Source organism: Anopheles bellator, chromosome 1 (assembly GCF_943735745.2).
Source record: "Anopheles bellator chromosome 1, idAnoBellAS_SP24_06.2, whole genome shotgun sequence".
NCBI classification, from domain to species: Eukaryota; Metazoa; Arthropoda; class Insecta; order Diptera; family Culicidae; genus Anopheles; species Anopheles bellator.
In genome coordinates, this window is record NC_071285.1 from 27,471,713 (window position 1) to 27,491,161 (window position 19,449).

The 19,449-nt window shown below is 39.4% G+C and overlaps 1 protein-coding gene across 1 annotated transcript; it reads left to right on the forward strand.

Moving 5' to 3' along the window:
* Window positions 1–13,605: 13,605 nt before the first annotated feature.
* Window positions 13,606–19,305, forward strand: LOC131206605 (uncharacterized). The gene is made up of 4 exons (XM_058199221.1): window positions 13,606–13,674; window positions 15,312–15,460; window positions 15,554–19,017; window positions 19,091–19,305. The coding sequence occupies exons 1-3, from the start codon at window positions 13,666–13,668 to the stop codon at window positions 18,705–18,707; spliced, it is 3,312 nt and encodes a 1,103-aa protein (XP_058055204.1). The 5' UTR covers window positions 13,606–13,665; the 3' UTR covers window positions 18,708–19,017; window positions 19,091–19,305.
* The last annotated feature ends 144 nt before the right edge of the window (window positions 19,306–19,449 follow it).

Consider the following 19,449-nt stretch of genomic DNA (forward strand, 5'->3'; position numbering starts at 1 on the left):
TGTGATGAGCTTTATCAATGAATGACTTGTCGTGTCGTAGTATTAAAAAAATGTTTTATCCAATTCACATTTGCATACCAACTTTGGAAAACAATGATATCATATAAATCATGATATAGCTGAAGCGAGCAGTGTAGAATTGAATGTCAGACTTTCAAATAACATTAAAATAAGATCTCTTCTTGCTTCTGTTAATTTTGAATCTGTCCCTGCGAACTTGGTGAAGAAAGTGCAGTTATCGAACATCATCATTTTAAGATTACTTTAGAATTTTTTTAAGAGAAGCAAAAATGAATTTAGAGTATATAAATATTGAGAAATAATTAAACATTTGTCCCCTGTTGGTAGAGCGGTAACGCTCGTCGCTGTTACGCAGCTGGCATGGGTTCGAATCCCGGCACCAGTTGTTACGCAACCGGCCATGGTTTCGATACCCGATACCGGCATAAGAGGGGGATTGGTGCGGAGTTAAAAAATCGGCCCGTAAAAAACGATCCGTTACAGAAAGCAACAGAGATTAACATTGCCTCTGGTGCAAGCTGAGACCTCTCAGCGGCTGTTACCTGTTAATAATAAAGTTGCAGGTTTGTCAGCATAAACACAATCTTTTGCGTAGCTCCACAAGAAAAAGTACATCTTGGAGAGTAATTGACATCACCAAAAGGTGAAATTATACACTCATCAATGTTCTCGCGAAGTAGATCGCAGATCCATCGTGCTGTGTAGCTCGTTGCCAGGTCTTGTGGAAACCACATATCTTCTAAGTACATATTTTCAATTGCAGGCAAAAAAATGTTATCATCTGGCGGTATTGCTCGGAATTGACGGTAGTGGTCCTCCCTTCGTCGGTTTAAAAATTAGGGTTCGGTAACCGTCAAACCATTATGCGCACGAAACCGTCACTTTTTCTGGATGTAAAGGCTTCTCTTCAATAGACTGAGGGTTTTCAGTACCCCAGATGCCGCAAATTTGCTTGTTAATGTAGCTACCAAGAGAAAAATGTGCCTCATAGATGAAGAAAGTTTTGCTGGAAAAATAAGCGTTTTCGGATCCCCACTTTTGTAGTAATTTTTGTATAATTTTAACACGTTGTCAAGATATTCATGGCATTTGTAAAATGGCTTCGTTCGTTGGGTACAGTTTTGGTTAATTAAAGCATGGCCCAGTTAGAATCGGGAACAATTGCATTAGCTCTATCTCTGAGTTTGTTTTGACTTAGGAAATACATCAAGGTGTCAAATTGAAGGTATTTTATTGTACTTTAAGAGAAATTTTTTAGAAATTTATAATGTTGATCATCGGATGAAATCACGAACTTTCTTTAGAATGCGCGCTATAATTTTCTGCACAATCTTCTCGTCCACCTCAGCGGCTAATTTGATCCAATTTATCGCCATCTCTACAGCATCCCACATCACCTTTCCAGTTTGGAGTTTAGGGCAACTTGGTGGGTTGATATCCTTTGTGATGAAATCCACCTTATTGTAAAATTATCACAGAACTACATCCCTGCTGTAGTGGCAGCTTTCCAAATCAGGCCAAAATTTTACCGGATCTTTGTGTGACTTAATAAATGACAGAACTCGCTTTTTGAGGCACGCTTCCTTGTATAGAGTTGAGTTCATCGTCGTGTTTGTGATGAAAACCTTGATTTCTGTCCACAGGTGCAAATTCCTTGTAATATCATTAATTTTTGCGCAAATTTATTGGCGAATACAAATTTGATCTTGGAGGGGACATCTCCCCGTGCCGTGGCGAGATAAAATTTTGGTCCAGGAAGCCGTCCAAAATCAAATTTCATGTATGTTTCGTCGTCCATACGCAAGCATCCTTTGTACCTCGTCATAACCTTCTCGTACAACTTTCTAGTGCGTGTTTTAATGACTAGATTTTGTGTAAGTGTCCTTTTTGTATGCTTACATGCAAGGAAAAAACAGTAGCCTCTTCGTAGACAGATTTCCCAGGCAGTACTTTTGCTGGTACCATATTTTTTTGCAATATCCCGAACCGAAAGTCCAGGATTTGTCTCGATTGATCTTTAAACCTTCCAGTTCAGCTGCCGATTGTATGTTCCACTACGACGTCTACTCTGAATCTTTCAATCTACGGTATTGGGTTCCCAGAAACGGTAAAGCACAGCATATATAGTTGATTTTGCAAATTTTTGTGTTTTTGAGATTTTTTGAGTAGACCACGTGGTGTTTTCGACGTGATTGTGCAGAATTATTTTTCCTCTTTAGAGTTCAATTAAGCATAACTTTCCATAAACTCCACGTATTGAAATGAAACTTTCAGCAATGAAAGTTGAATGTTTACTGAAGATATGACTATCAACACTTTTGAAATCCGACCACCAGAGGCGCTGCTAGAAATCATACAGTTGTTCCCGATTCGAAGTGGGCCGTGCTTTACTATTGTGTTTGCAATGGTAATCGATTGAGCGTTCAATATTCCATAGATTACAGAAGATTAAAATTAAGAAACGATAGCTTAGACGCTAATATGAATGTCACAATTTATAATACAATTAGCCTTTTAGCTTTTGGTAGCTTCCTCTTGTGTTTTTTTCAAGTTGCTTCTGCTTATTGTTGCATTCGTGGATTATGTCTGGATTATGACGAGGCAGTGTATGACGAGGACGAGGTAGTATTCTAATAGATGAATGCACAATGAATCACAATTAGCAGCTAACTTTGTGCTTTGTATACAGGAACTGTTCTAGAAATGCACCATTGAAATGAATTATAACTTTGAAACGAAAAATATAAAAAATAAGCGATGCAGTACTGTTTTCCACCAAATGATGCTGTATGAAAAAAGGTTTTATGCTATATACTGTGCTCTGAAAAACAGAGTATCATCAATGCAACGTAAACGTAGTAAACTAAGCTTAGTATTTTCACGTACACCAAAGTTTACCAATCACCAACATGTTCCTAATGATTGGCTGGTTTGGATAACGATGTGGATTGCCGTAAACCTTAATGTTGTCATCTTCGAGATACTGCAGGGCTAATTGTACCTTTGGTGCATTGTTCCTGCATGTATGCTGTGAACTTTTCAGAAGAATTATTTTTTCTTTTTCTTTCGGTGGTTGGCAAATTAGGGTGTTCATTCTTTTTACATTTACAGGAAATGGATCGAGAACAAAGAAATGCCGCTTTTCGAAAAATAGCATTGGAGAAGCTGAACTTTGCGCATAGCCGATCACATAAGCTATCTTCGAAGTCGTTCATAAAATTGGAAAAATTGGATACTTTGTTTGTAGATTCAAATAAACGGTAAATAGCAGATTGTTACTAACTTCGTTAAAAATATTTATTCACTTTTATATTTGTGTTCCTTTCGTTGTTGTTTGTTTCTGGTTTGCTTAGGTTGATGTCTGAAACTTTGGTTAAAGTGATTGGTGAATTAAATAAACTGATAGCAGAGATAAATGTTCGGACGGAATTAGAACATAGCAGGGCAGTTGATTCCAAACAGCTAACCTCTCACAAAACAATCGTTCAATCAGCACCGTTGCAACAGTCGCCCTCGGATGCTTCAGCATTGTATACTCAGAAAGATTGCAATCGAAAGGAGCGCGATGTGCCCGTTGAAAACACAAGCAAATTGCGAAGTAATAGTTATAGGAATGCAGAAATGGACAAATCGTTACTTAAAGAAATGTACCAAATAGCTTCTAATTATGATGCTGATAAGTGTCCAACTATAAAGAATAATGATAATGAAGAAAGGTTAGCCTTAAAGTATCCGCGGAAAAAAAGAGACTACATCGACCAGCCCGTTGCTAATAAGGTTCCTGAAATTCCACCCAAAAGATCAACTTCTCCACTTTATTGGCGGCGAGATCAAATATTTTCTAAACCAGAAGCAGCAATAACCTACGGCGAATATAAGAGACAGCAGCAGATGGCGGCAGCTGCAGAAAGACAAAAAGCATCAACTTCACACATCCAAGAAGACAAGTCTGGCGGTATATCCGGTTCCTCTGGTGTGCGTGCTGTGAAGCATGCATTTACGGCAGTTCCGGCTGATATGTTATTGCGAAAAGAAATCGATGGATCGAGAAAAGTTGCTTCAGTTGTAGGAGGAAAAGAAGCGACTACTTCTACCTCAAATAATGTGCTCGACGCATCCATGCATCATAACGAAAACAGTGCTCGTTTAGCCCATTCCGTCAAACGGGGCTCACACATGTTCACGGCATCGAAAACTACATCTGGGAAAGCAGCGTCCTCTAGTGCGCCACAATCGGACGTTTCAGAGCATTCTAAGAACCTGGCCGAGAAAAACACGCGTGAAATCGCAGACAAGTCTACCACAAAGACTGATCCACAAAAGAAGAATCAAACGAAAAAAAAAGTGTACAATAGAGAGCTAAACGATATAATTTTGGGGGCTGTAGAATATGAACGTAACTGCCGCAGAAAGCAAGAAAATGATAAATTAAAAATGCAAAATGTAGTAATGCAACCTAAAGGTACCCAGAAATCTGAACGGTATGCAGACAGCAGACAAAAACTTTTAGGTATGCAAGAAAAGAATAATGATCTTCGAATTGTGTTGACTAGAATCGACGAGAACGACTTGCCCATCGCCCGAAGGACTCGAAGCAATTCTATGTACAAACAGACTGCCTGGGTGTTACATAAGCCTGCTGAAGATTGTTATATGCAAGACGATATGAAATTGCGAAAGGCTCGTAGGAAAAGTGTGGATAGTCCTACGCAACTTGAAACCAGCCGAACCTCCCAAACACTAACAAAGGGACGTAAGAACAGAGCCAAAAGCATGTGGTGTAAAAGAACAAACCATAAAGATACCGGGAAAAGAGCGAACTCGTTGAAAAGAAAGTTGAAAAAGAAAGATGTTTTCCCTATTAGAAAGTTGCACGATAATTCTTCGGACAAGCTCACCGAAGACGAAGCCGATCGAGACAGTAACATGTATCTTTCAGACACCGAGGATGGTGCTATTATACATACAGCCATACAGCCATTGACAAAGAATTGCCGTAAGGCTAACGATAATGATAAAGTACATTGTCAAAGTAAATTTATGTTTAATTGCTGCCTCTGTGATTATAGTGGAAGCAACATGGTCGACCACTACGTAAGCAAGCATCCCGATCAGGAGGTGTTTATCAGTCGCGTTTCACCTGACCAAGCAGACGTAATAAGAAAGCAACCATCAGCCCTACACGGAAAATGTGTCACTTTGGGTCAAGTTCGGCGGTCCATATCATGCATGTGCTTGTTTTGTGAGATTGTCTATGTTTTAACACCGAAAGAATGGATCGAGCATATTGCTCGTCACACAGGAGAGTTTGTGTATTGTAACGACAGCAAAAACATGATAAATGTAAATAGCGACATTGAGTTTAGTTCTAATCACATGTATGCTCACATATGTGATAGGTGCAATTTTGTGCAAGTAAGCTCTACTAATATGAAGAAACACCTCGCTACGCATCATTCGAGCGATCACCAGCACGTTGAAGAATACATTCGATTTAGTTTAGTAAATTATCATACTGAATCTGAAGACCTCCTTGATGCTAGTACTTGTGTAAAACCGGACTCGGATTTTGCCTGTGATATAGTCAACTTACCATTATCAATCGACTGGAACGCATACGACATCGAAACAAACATTGCATCGCAACAGCCAGCTTCGAATTTGTATTACGTCCAAGAGTATATAGTAAAAGAAGAGGTTCACTTTGATGAATCGTTGGAAGAGGACAATCGATTTGGAACGGAACGGAACTGTAACGAAATGTCGGTGCTTCAGGATGTTGGAAACGGCGATAACTTCGATAGCCATTCCATGGTTTCGACTGATAGTGGACGTACAATAGACATGCCAGATATGCCAAATGTCAAACCTGATATTGCCACTATTGCAAACGATATTGATGGTCAACCAAATGAAAAGGAACCATTGAATTACGATTCCGATGATAGCAGGTGCACGATTCCCATGGACGAAACATACTTCAACGAAAGAACAAAAATTAAAGTCGAAGATGCTTTGGGCAAACTCTGTTAAATGTAGACCAAAATACTGATTATGGTAGAGGTAATCCTAGCGATATAAAATACAGAAGATAGAACCTCCAGTGCCAAAAATGTTACGTTAGTTGAAGCTCGTAAAGCCCGTAATCCGACCTATGCATAAATCCCTATGACCCAGTGCCATTGTTTCCAACCAACATCCATTAGTTGCAGTATTCAACTTACGGTCGTAAGCAGTTCTTCAACACCGGCTGATAGTTTCCCACGTTTGGTATGCAGTTAGCAATAACGTAACATTATTTTTTTTATATATTAGGTCATAAAATTTTAGTTGATAGAATTTTCGAGACAGACGTTGTGCAATAACAAACCACATCTAAATAGGGTTTAACTATAGCTAAAAGATGTAATATTATCAGGCGTACAAATAGAAAACCGCCGTTTTTTCTCATGATTTGAGGCTTTATTGTAAAAAACTCCTTACAAACTCATTCTTCAAAGTAATTTTAATTGCTAGCCACAACTTTTTCCCACAATTTGGGCAGCTTTTGAATTCCTCGTCGAAAAAATTGTTCATCTTTCGACGCGATCCATGCATCGATCACATTTTTGGTGTCCTCGACAGAACGGAAGCGCTGCTCGGCCAGGTCATGCGTCATCGATCGGAATAAATAGTAGTCTGACGGGGCGATGTCTGGAGAGTAGGGCGGGTGGGGTAGTATGTGCCATTTCAATGTTTACAGGTATGTTTTCACGACTTTGGAAACATGTGGTCGAGCGTTGTCGTGAAGAAGGATAACTTTGTCGTGTCTTTTTGAATATTGTGGCCGTTTTTCCTTCAACGCTCGACTCAGCGGCATTAGTTGTGTCCGATACAGGGCTCCTGTAATGGTTTCGCCTGGTTGCAATAGTTCGTAATAGACAACGCCGAGCTGGTCCCATCAAATACAGAACATCAGCTTCGAGCCATGAATATTCGGTTTAGCTGTAGATGTTGATGCATGGCCGGGAAGCCCCCACGATTTTTCACGCTTTGGGGTTTCATAGTGTATCCACTTTTCATCCCCGGTCACGATGCGATGTAAAAAACCTTTTCTTTTTTGCCATTCAAGGAGTTGCTCGCAAATGAAAAGACGCCGTTTGATGTCCCTCGGCTTCAACTCGTGCGGCACCCATTATCCTAGTTTCTGGATCATTCCTAGGGCTTTTAGCCGATGCGATATTGCTTGTTGCGTCACACCCAATAAGTCTGCAAGTTCCTGTTGTGTTCGACAAGCATCTTCTTCCAGCAATGTTTTCAATTCGGCATCTTCGAACTTTTTCACCGGTCCGGGACGCTCCTTGTCTTGCACGTCATAATCGCCGTTTTTGAACTTGCAAAACCACTCCCGACACGTTCTTACACTAATGTAGGCTTCACCATAAGCTTCTACTATCATGCGATACGCTTCAGCTGCATTTTTTGTAGCATGAAACGCAAAAAGCAACACTTCCCGCAAATGGCACTTGTTCGGCTCAAATTTCGCCATTTTCGCACATGAATAAAACAAAGCAGAATGAAAATAAACAAACGAGATTTTGTGGAGTTGTAGACAGATGCCTCAACTATCATTGCTAGGGTTTTGCATATTTTTATCGTTTAATTTGCAGCTGCTAGCGCCGCTATGGGAAAACGGCGGTTTTCTATTTGTACGCCTGATAGGTTGGAGAAAAAGTAATCCATTATTCTCTCATTTCCATCAATTTTTTTAAGTGAGTTTCTTGGTGTTAACTATGTAGGTCAATAAAGTCAAAATTCGGCCATTTTAGAGTTTTCCCAAAAGGTCCACAAAGAAGCTCGATGTACGGCTGCCACACAAATTAATACGAACAAACGTGATGGATCGAATTTCGATCGGCGAAGTTTTGGCCAAACGCAATGAAATCGACCTATTTCTTAAAAAAGATGAAAACTGGGGATGATGATGGTGATAACTCCCACCTCTTACCCCTGCATAGGTTTGAGAAGGACCGATTTATCTATCGATAATTACAAATAACAATCAGCGAGAGGGGGCATGGGAGCAAACTCTCCAGAATCGTGGCATCTAGCTTTACTCCTTTCGTACAATGGTCGCCATCCCTTAAAGTGTTAGACCATGATAATGCATGACATCCTCCACTAAAAAAGGAGGGTCCACTCTCAGGAGCACAGCAGGTTTCTCTTGCTCTGTTTGTAGTGACACCTCCAGTTACCATTGGTTGATAATGTGGTGCCACTCAGCAAAAAGTCTGATCATCTGCGTTTAGCTAATTGACACCAACGATTCTATTCGTACAGAATGCCCACCACTTCCTCATTTGCGTGCGCGTGTCTCAAATCTATCTAGTCTCTTTCATTATAACTATTTTTAATATTTTTGTATATTCTTTTTCTCAATATTTTTTAAATCTTATCATCACCATAATCAAGCGTATGACGACAAGCACAGTTTTAACAGATTGCTCCACAAGATCCAATATTTGACAGATACAACATGTAATATATAACTTAACTACTGTTCTGATTAAGTTAGACGCAAGTTATACGACCTCTCTTATGTATGCGAAGCACAAACGCTTGAATTCCCTCAGATCTGCGGCTTGTGTGATGTGCCTTGGCATACTATTGTACCATTGTACCCCCTTGAAGAACAAGGAATTACAGGCGTTTACTGACAAATAGTTTGGTAATCTCGGATCCCCTGCTCTGCGAGTGCAGTAGCGGTGAACGTTTGACCCCACGACTATCCTTTCACCCAAGTAAAATGGCACAATCCCTTTCTAAATTTTATATACAAAAATTGCTGTTTGGTATGCGATTCTCTGCCTAACTGACATCCACTGTAAAATATCTAGCATGATAATAGATGAAGTGTACCGACTACAACCCAAAATTAGTCTCATAATTCTGTTCTGCAGCCTCTGCAACCTTTGAAGCTGTGTTTGATTTCCACGGAATAAAATGGAGGCACAAAAATCAAAGTGGGGTGACACTATTGACTTGTACAATTGAACTTTCGCAAAAAAATTCAGATTGCTGTTCAACCTACAGATCACTCCACACTTCTTTGCCACTTTTGAGATGATGTAATTCAAGTGTGGTCCAAACTTCATTCTATCATCCAACACTACTCCCAGATATTTCATCTCTGAAACTCTATCGATAGGTTCCTGCTTGATGACAATAGACAGCCGGATGTCAGTTGGCTTCGCTGACAAGATCATGTACTTGGTTTTCTTGACATTCAAAGCCAACTTTTTATACTTCAATCAGCCATCTAAAGCCAGCAAATCTCTATTCATCAGTGTCTCAGCCTGTTTTATGTCTTTTTTAGAGACAAATAACACTGTGTCATCTGCGAAAAGATTTATATCAGAATGTTTTAAAATACTTTTCATGTCATTTATGTACATAATAAATAACTAAAATAAATAAATAAGTTTGAACAGTGGCTCCCGAAAACTGTCCTTTGTGTTCTGTTCTGTAAATAATCGGCAAACCATTTTAGCCCAGTACCCATAATACCGAACCTTTTTATAGTTTCCAGTAGCAAAGGTCTCGATATCGTCTCAAACGCTCGCTTAAGATCCAAGAAGACAGCAATAGTCGGTTGTTTCCTCTCCATGAAACCCTTCCATTTGGCAAGGACCAGGTTTAGTGCAGATTCACAGGAATGTCTTGGGATCAGACATGGGTCTGAGGGTTGTCACAGGGATGAGACATGGGTCACTCAATTAAACTTTTGAAATTCACTCAAAAATAATGGATTTTTTCCCCCAACCCAGTATTATTAAGTATTAAAAATGCAAAAATGGGCGCGTTTTTATTGATCGGAAAAAATAGTTGTTTTTAAGTCCTTCTATTGTCAACAACTTTTAAGTTAGGTCCACACGAAGCGTAAAAGCAAGTATAAAGCCGTTTTGTAATGCCAAATCGTTTACGCTCGTGTGGCAGGCTTAAATATAAAAAAGGTTTTACTGAAATGTCAAGCGTGTTTACATTCGAGTTTTTGGCCCGAGAAAATAGAAATCGAAGAGGTAAATTGATTTCTGAACATTTTTTTAATAAATTTATAGTTAAAATTGAAAAAACATCACAAATAAGAACTTACATTATGCTCTGTTTGCAAACATAACACATCGTTCAATAAGTCCCGGGACTAACTATGAAAACCACATTTTTTCGGCAAAATTCTTTATTATTCATCAACACAATCTCCTTCAAGTGTAATACAATCATTTCAGCATTCTCTAACTTTTCAATGACATGTTTGTAGAACGATGTGTTTTTTTACTCAAAATGAGCCTCAGTAGCAGCGATCATCTCCTCATTCGAGCCAAATCCTTTTTCCCGGAGCATCTTTTTTAGATCTGTAAAGAGCCAGTAGTCGCTGGGGGCAAGATCCGGCGAGTACGGAGGTTGAGAAGGCAGTTGGAAGCCTAATTCGTTGAATTTGGTCATTTCATGGTCATTATGGTCAAGTTGGCTGAAAATTCGAAGTCGTCTCGAACTTCACCTACCTATTGTGCATTCTACAGTCTCACGAAACTATTTTGCTCATATGTCTCGTTGAAGCTGGGCTTTTACAGAACCTTTATAATCCCTGTACTCACGGACGAAATTATCTAGGCATCGTCTGAGAGGAAGATATTAAGATTGATATTTGATGCCGTATGTGTGAAGGGTCAATGGAGGAGCCGCTACACCAGCGAAATGTATGCGCTGTATGATAACTTTACGGTCGTGTAGCTTGTAAACCTCGCCAGCATCCGGTAGGCTGCTGATGTTTGGACACAATTTGTCTTTTGTATTTGTAGGCATAAGATACACACATACGAGTAGTAACGCCAGAAATATTACCAATTAGCGGGGTTGTTCAATTGTGCGGTTTAATAACAGAGTGTGTTGCTACTAGCCTAAATTTATTTTGTATTGTTGATACACTCTACATATACGTATGTTAAGTTTGAGTAAATCTGTCGATTTATTCTTTGTTTACACCCCGTTTAGTATGGATGTGTAACAAATGGTTTAGAAAAGAAAAGGTTAAGTATCGTGCAGTGATTGCATTTTTATGTTTGGTAGGTTTAAAAGCAAAGGAAATTTATGAACAAATGTTGAAAGTATATAAGGACTCTTCGCTTTCAATTAGTGTCGAAAAAGATGGATTGTTAAATTTAAACGTGGTCGTATGAGCCTTGAAGACGATCCACGTCAAAGACGTCCGAATCCAGTAACAACAAATGAAATCGTAGAAAAAATACAGGATATCGTATTGGAAAATCGTTGAGTGGCTGATAGAGATTTAGTAGAAGCTCTACGCATCTCATTGGGCAGTGTAAGCAATATTTTAACTGAAGGAACTAGAAGGAATGGAACAAAAACACATTCGAATGCAATTTTCTTGGAAATATTTAGAGTGTTTTCAAAACGATAAAGCGGATTTTCTGCATCGACTCTTTATGGATGAACTTGCGTCTATGAACTTGCACTATGATCCTGAATCAAAACAAAAGGCTAAAGGCCAGCTGAAAGAAATAAAATGTCGAAAACTTACACCAGAATACACCAGATTTTGTAATAAGCGACTCTCATCTGTTTCCAGACCTAAAAGAGTCACCCGTGAGCGTTTTCCTCAAATGTTGAGGTCCTAACAGTTGTGGAAGCGTATTTTGTAGCCCTTCCAGATTCTCACTTCACGGATGGAACTTCTAAATTGATATCCCGTTGAAACAAGTGCCAAAGCGATCGGTTCAGCTTCTGATGCTTACTATAATGTTGTGTTTTTGGGAGTGGGGTTTGTTGGCCTAGTGGTTGTCATTCCGATCTAGGGAATCAAGCCCAGGCCAGTTGCGCGGCAACGACGAGCGTTACCTACTAGTGTATCAACGGGGAGAAGGGGTAAGAAACGAGGCAAAAATAATTTAGGGTATATAAATATTGAGAAAAGAGTAATATAATGAATGTCTGAGTAACATTTAGTTAACTAAATTAAATAGTTTATGACTACGCGATACGTACGTTATTACTTTGTTTCGTATTTACCTACGATTACGTATTACGTATTGCCAACATCACTTATAGTATACTAGCTGTTCCCGGCACGCGTGACCACGCCACATTTCATCCTCATTTCTCGATTATCTGGCGTTTCGAAAGACTTTCCGATGACGTATCCGATCAGCTTCCCTTCTCATTTCCCGTTACTCCTACTTTTCAGACGATCGGGCTTCTCGGTGACGTGTTTGTTCAGTTTCCCTTTCCGCCTCCCGTTACTCTGTTTCAAATAATAGGGCTTCCCGATGATGTATTCGATTGGCTTTCCTTCCCGCTTCCCATTGCATACATGGCAAAACTCGCACCAGCTAAATTTAACTAAAATTTTTGAACACTTTTCGAGCTTTTTGCTTTTTGCATTATTTTTTGCTGAAATTTAACCAAATATTGTATGGTAGCCCCCTTTGTAAAGTGGCGAGGAGTTGCAAACATTCACCAGAACATTTCCCCTTCCCAAAAACTCCCAGCTGCAGAATTTGGTTCGATTTGTTCGAAAACAACTCGAATTATGCTGAGTTTTATGTTACGTTTATATGAAAGTCTCATCTTCTGGGAGCTGTGAAATGTACTTTTTCTATTACATGATCCTAATTGAAATCTAGAAGGCTGTAGCAGTCCCTTGCTATCTCTTTCTCTCTCATTCTTTTTTCTTTCTCTCTCTTCTTCTCTTGCTCACCTGCTTTAAAAATAAAACGCAGTTTAATGCAGGGAAACTATGCAGTTTCACCCAACATCACACTACTTCAAGATGAATGAAATGAGGGGTGGTGATAGGTGGTAGAAAGAAGAGAAAGGCTTTTAAGTGATACCAATCAATTTAGAGACGACCAAAACCAAAGAAACGATGCCCCTATTGCCCTACGACGTATTTTAAGTTTTGGGGTTGTATGGTGACCACCCTTCCCCTCGTCCTGCAAAAACCAAATTTCAGGTGACCATCAACTATTTTGCAAGATTTGATAAAATTCGATTCATAACTTGTGGAGTAATTAATGTTTTTAACAGTTAGTTGTTAGGGAGGGGAAAGAAAGAGGGGAGTGAGGGGTTTCTATCAATGACTACGCCATTGACCGGCGCCTAAAACCCCTTTATACTAAATTTCGAGTCAATCGGTAGTTTCGGAGTTTATAAGCCGCACACGGACAGAACTTCATTTTTATATACGAAGGTCACTATTTATATTTCGGGAATTGGCAACACTGATGTCATGTGAGTCCATCTGATGGTTCCATCGTAAAGTTTGACATTTTTGACGACATACGTACTCAGAACATTTTGTCATACGGACGCTATTTGTTTATTTTATATTTAGTTGAAAGTTTCGTCTCGGCAAAAAAATGGAACTGAATCGTGAACATTTTCGAGCGATGATTTTTTACGACTGTCGACGTGGATTATCACAACAAGAGTGCGTCAATCAACTTAATTTGACTTTTGGCGATGAAGCTCCATCAAAAACCACTGTGTATCGCTGGTATAGTGAATTCAATCGTGGTAGTAGTTCGCTGTCCGACGAGTTTCGTGAAGGTCGTCCAAAATCGACTGACCCTCGTACACTGCTGCCCAATGAAACAGGTAAAAGTATTTACGCTGCGTGTTTTGATCATTTTTCAAAACCTATTGAATTCACAGGTATTGCAATGATAGCACAAGATAGTAGTACTAAAAATAAGATAAAGATGATCTAAAAGAGATGAAAAATTCTAGGAATTCCATTATTACAATAGAAAGTAGCTAAAAGTACCTGTCCAATAAAATAGGTAAATCTTCGTATAGGGCATATTTTAATGAATTTACACGGTTTACACTTTTACTAATATCAAAAGTCATTATTACATTACAAAATTAGTCATTATCCGTTGTGTTGAAGCACTTCATGCATTTTCTTTGGCAGCGAATCGACCACATTCTGACAAGTTTTTGCTGGAATGGAATACCATTCCTGCTGCACTTTTGGCCACAATTCATCTTTGTTTGAAAAATATTGTCCAGCTAACTTTTGCTTCAAGGTATTACACAAATTTCCAATCGGGTTTAAGTCAGGAGATTGACTTGGCCAAGGCAACACTGACACATTATTGTCATCATACCACGATTTCATAAGCTTCGACCTATGTTTGTTGTCGTTTTCTTGTTGAAATACCCATCTCAGTGGCATGTTTTCTGCTGCTTAATGCAGCATATAACGTCTTCCATGATTCAGCATTGATTCAGCAATGACTTCTCGAGAGCATTCATGGTGCCGTATACTCTGAAATGGGGACCTATACCAGATCATGAAAAATATCCCCAAATCATGATACTTCTGCTAAGAGTCTGCTCGAAACAAATATATTTTGGTATCGTCGGTCTATAAAAAATTATGCCAAATTTTTGTAAGCTTCAGAGCCTTCCCAAGAACGATATTGAGCAGCAAACTGTTACCTCGTTTGTAATTTTTTTAAAATAAATAGTGGCACTTTTCTTGCAATTAGCCTTGGTAGATTAGGTTCTTGCAACCGCATTGTTTTTGTGCATTTTTCATTGTGTTTGACAACATTTCGGGTATGACAGCAGCAATTTCCGCTGTGATGTTAGCTTTCAGTTCAATGGTGTTCGAATTGCTGGCATACCTTACGAAGAGTCCCACAGCCCCACAGAAAGAAGTCCGAAGAAATTCGGCAATAGCACGCACAGTTTTAACAGTTTTCACAATTGAATTATTATTTTCAATGAATAGCGCTACCAATTCAGCCCATTGTTTTGGAGTAAACCGATGCATAACTAAACATTCATAGACGGACGTTTCAGAATTTGGTTGACTTGTCATAATCGTCTAAAAAACCGCGGAGTTTTAAACATTTAAATAGGTACCTCAGGACTTCCACTAGTACCACTAGTAGTCTTAGGACTTCCACTTTTTGCCGGTCAACATACATAGAGCAACTAATTGAGTGCTTCGGGAACTTTTATCGTTGTGCATTGAAATGCAAAGAAACGGAAAATACGTAAATATGAAGATGATGTACCTCACTGATTATGTGAGATACTTGCGTATCGCATATGACCAGTGAGTGAGCTAATTAAAAGTTTTTGCTGGAACTTTCCATTTTTGCGTGGTAAATATTGAAGTACGCGAAATGTATTCGGTTACTGCAAATGATAATTATTCTTTCCTTCAGTTTCAATGACTGGTAAATTGGTGTACATAATCATTCTTTTTACATTTACAGGAAATGGATCGAGAACAAAGAAACGCCGCATTTAGAAAAATAGCATTGGAGAAGCTACATTGTGCGCATAGCCGGTCCCATAAATTATCTTCGAAGTCGCTCGTAAAACTGCAAAAATTGGACTCTTTGTTTGAAGATCAAAATAGACGGTAAATAGCAGATTGTTGCTAGCTTCGTTAAAAATATTAATTCACTTTTCTATTTGTGTTCCTTTTGTTGTTGTTTGTTTCCGGTTTATTTAGGTTGAAGTCTGATACTTTGGTTAAAGTGATTAGTGAAGTAAATAAATTGATAGCTGAGATAGCTGTTTGGACGGAATTAGAGCATAGCAGGATAGTTGATCCCAAACAGCTAACCTCTCTCAAAACAATCGTTCAATCAGCACCGTTGCAACAGTCACCTTCGGATGCTTCAGCATTATATCCGCAGAAAGATTTCACCCCAGAGGAGCGCTATGTTCATGAAAACTCAAGCAAATGTCGAAGTGATAGTTTAAATGCAGAAATGGACAAATTGTTACTTAAAGAAATATCCCAAATAGCTTCTGATTATGATGCTGATAAGTGTCCAGCTATAAAGAATAATGATAATGAAGAAAGGTTGGCCTTAAAGTATCCGCGGAAAAAAATAGACTCCATCGACCAGCCCGCTGCTTTTAAGATTCCAGAAATTCCATCCAAAAGATCAACCGCTCCGCTATATTGGCGGCGAGATCAAATATTTTCTAAACCAGAAGCAGCAAAAACTTACGGTGAATATAAGAGACAGCAGCAGATGGCGGCAGCTGCAGAAAGACAAAAAGCATCAACTTCACCAATCCAAGAAGACAAGTCTGGCGGTGTATTCGGTTCCTCTGGTGTGCGTGCTGTAAAGCCCGCATTTACGTCAATTCCGGTTGATAGGTTGCTGCGAAACGAAATCGATGTATCGAGAGAAGTGGCTTCAGTTGTAGGAGGAAAAGAAGCGACTACTTCAGTGACTACTTCTTCCTCAAATAATGTGCTCGACGCATCCATGCATCGTAACGAAAACAGTGTTCGTTTAGCCCATTCCGACAAACGGGAGTCACACATTTTCACGACACCAAAAACTACATCTGGGAAAGCAGCGTCCTCTAGTGCGCCACAATCGGACGTTTCAGAGCATTTCAAGAACCTGGCCGAGGAAAACACGCGTGAAATCACAGACAAGTCTACCACAAAGACTGATCCACAAAAGAAGAATCAAACGAAAAAAAAAGTGTACAATAGAGAGCTAAACGATATAATTTTGGGGGCTGTAGAATATGGATGTAACTCTCGCAGAAAGCAAGAAAATGATAAATTAAAAAATGTAGTCATGCAACCTAAAGGTACCCAGGAATCCGAAGGCCATGCTGGCAACACAGAAAAACTTTTGAATATGCAAAAAATGTGTAAGGATTTTCGAATTGTTTTGACTAGAATCGACGAGAATGATTTGCCCATCGCCCGAAGAACTCGAAGCAAGTCTACGGACAACCGTTCTAATTTTGCGCTACATAAACCTGCTGAAGATTGTACTATGCAAGACGATATGCAGTCGCGGAAGGCTCGTAGGAAAAGTGTGGATAGTCGTACGCAACTTGAAACCAGCCGAACCTCCCAAACACTAACAAAGGGACGCAAGAACAGAGCCAAAAGCATGTGGTGTAAAAGAACAAACCATAAAGATACCGGGAAAAGAGCGAACTCGTTCAAGAAAAAGAAAGATGTTTCTCCTATTAGAAAGTTGCACGATAATTCTTCGAACAAGCTCACCGAAGACGAAGCCGATCGAGACAGTAACATGTATCTTTCAGACACCGAGGATGGTGCTATTATTATACAGCCATTGACAAAGAAGTGCCGTAAGGCTAACGATAATGATAAAGTACATTGCCAAAGTAAATTTATGTTTAATTGCTGCCTCTGTGAATATAGTGGAAGCAACATGGTCGACCACTACGTAAGCAAGCATCCCGATCAGGAGGTGTTTATCAGTCGCGTTTCACCTGACCAAGCAGACGTAATAAGAAAGCAACCATCAGCCCTACACGGAAAATGTGTCACTTTGGGTCAAGTTCGGCGGTCCATATCATGCATATGCTTTTTTTGTGAGATTGTCTATGTTTTAACACCGAATGAATGGATCGAGCATATTGCTCGTCACACAGGAGAGTTTGTGTATTGTAACGACAGCAAAAACATGATAAATGTAAATAGCGACATTGAGTTTAGTTCTAATCACATGTATGCTCACATATGTGATAGATGCAATTTTGTGCAAGTAAGCTCTACTAATATGAAGAAACATTTCTCTACGCATCATTCGAGCGATCACCAGCACGTTGAAGAATACATTCGATTTAGTTTGGTAAATTACCATACTGAATCTGAAGGTGAACACGATGAGCTCCTTGATGCTAGTATCTGTACAAAATTGGACTCGGATCTTAGCTGTGATATAGTCAACCTACCATTATCAGTAAATGGCGTTCCGTACGACATCGAAACAACCATTGCATCGCAACAGCCAGCTTCGGATTTGTGTTACTTCCAAGAGTCTATAGTAAAAGAAGAGGTTCACTTTGATGAATCGTTAGAAGAGGACAATCGATTTGGAACGGAACGGAACTGTAACGGAATGTCGGTGCTTCAGGATGTTGGAAACGGCGATAACTTCGATAGCCATTCGATGGTTTCGGCTGATAGTGGACGTACAATAGACATGCCTGGTATATCAAATGTCAAACCTGATATTGCCACTATTGAAAACGATATTGATGGTCAACCAAATGAAAAGGAACCATTGAATTACGATTCCGATGATAGCAGGTGCACGATTCCCATGGACGAAACGTACTTCAACGAAAGAACAAAAATTAAAGTCGAAGATGCTTTGGATGAGCAAATTCCGTTAAGTGCAGACCAAAGTACCGATAATTGTAGTGGTAATCAAAGCCCAGCGATCCAAACTGCGGAAGATCGAACCACCAGTGCGAGAAATGCTCCGTTAATTGAACCCCATGAAGACGAATCACAGTCAGCTACTATGGAGATTCATAAGACCATAGTTTGTACGGAAGCGTTTGCGATTAGAAAAATTGATACAAACCTAATCTACGTATGTCTTTATTTGGGCTGTTGCAGTGTGGCATCAAACGTAGACAAATTACGACAGCACGTAGAGACAAAACATGCGCATGATAAATGGGGTGGCTTTTGCCATACGTGTTGCAGACTTGTTAGAAACACATATAACAGCCCACCTTTATTCGTAGTTGACCAGCTCCAACATTTTTTGGAACAACATACAGAATCAACCAAGACACAGAGCCAACAAAAAATCCGATTGCGGAAGTTGCCTGGAGATTTGCTTTCTGGAGCTGTGGAGTAGATGAAACTGTTGTATCTGGAATGTACCAAGCATTATATCGCGCAAAAGGGTTGCGCATCTAGCGCATCAAAATTGCAATAAGGGACCTGGGAGAAATAAACAATGTCCGGGTATGCCAATGTTGTGGCTGGACTCAGTACATAAACATTGTGATTTCGAGTGCAAGCATTGCTTTTACCGGAGCCACGAAGCTGAAGCGGTTTCGTCCATCAACATTCTTGTCATAACGCCGAAGAATCATTGTTTATAGCTCGGAACAAGCTGCATCGACGCAAAGGAGCATTACCATTACGTTCATGTATGACATGCTGTAAGTATCCATAAAAAACCTGAATTTTAAAAGTAACATATTTGACAATGATTTCTTTTGCGTCATGTTTCAGAAACAAATGTTTTGTCGGTACACAAGCGGAAAACAGATCAACGGGCTGTCTAATCAACGATTAATGTTCAAAATTAAATCTATTAATCATCTCTTAATTTAATTGTTCGTTTTAGTTCAAACATTTCTAGAAAGTTGTAATAAAATTATAAGAAATAAAAAAGGAAGTTACAATAAATTATCTTGGGCGTCGATGAAGGACCGACGCAGACTCGACGAAGTTGAATGTAGAGATGGGATAAAATGAAAAAAAAAACATTGCTGATAAAGCAATGATAAAGAGAGGGGTTCGACGCAAACGAGCGTAGAGGGTTACCAAGAGAAGGGAAGAAAACAGGTTAACAAAAAATAAGTTTGTGG

What these genes read in the sequence shown, in the direction of transcription:
- LOC131206605 (XM_058199221.1), top strand. An exon ending in TTTGAAGATCAAAATAGACG is followed by an intron (nt 15,461 to 15,553) that starts GTAAATAGCAGA and finishes CGGTTTATTTAG; the next exon opens with GTTGAAGTCTGATACTTTGG.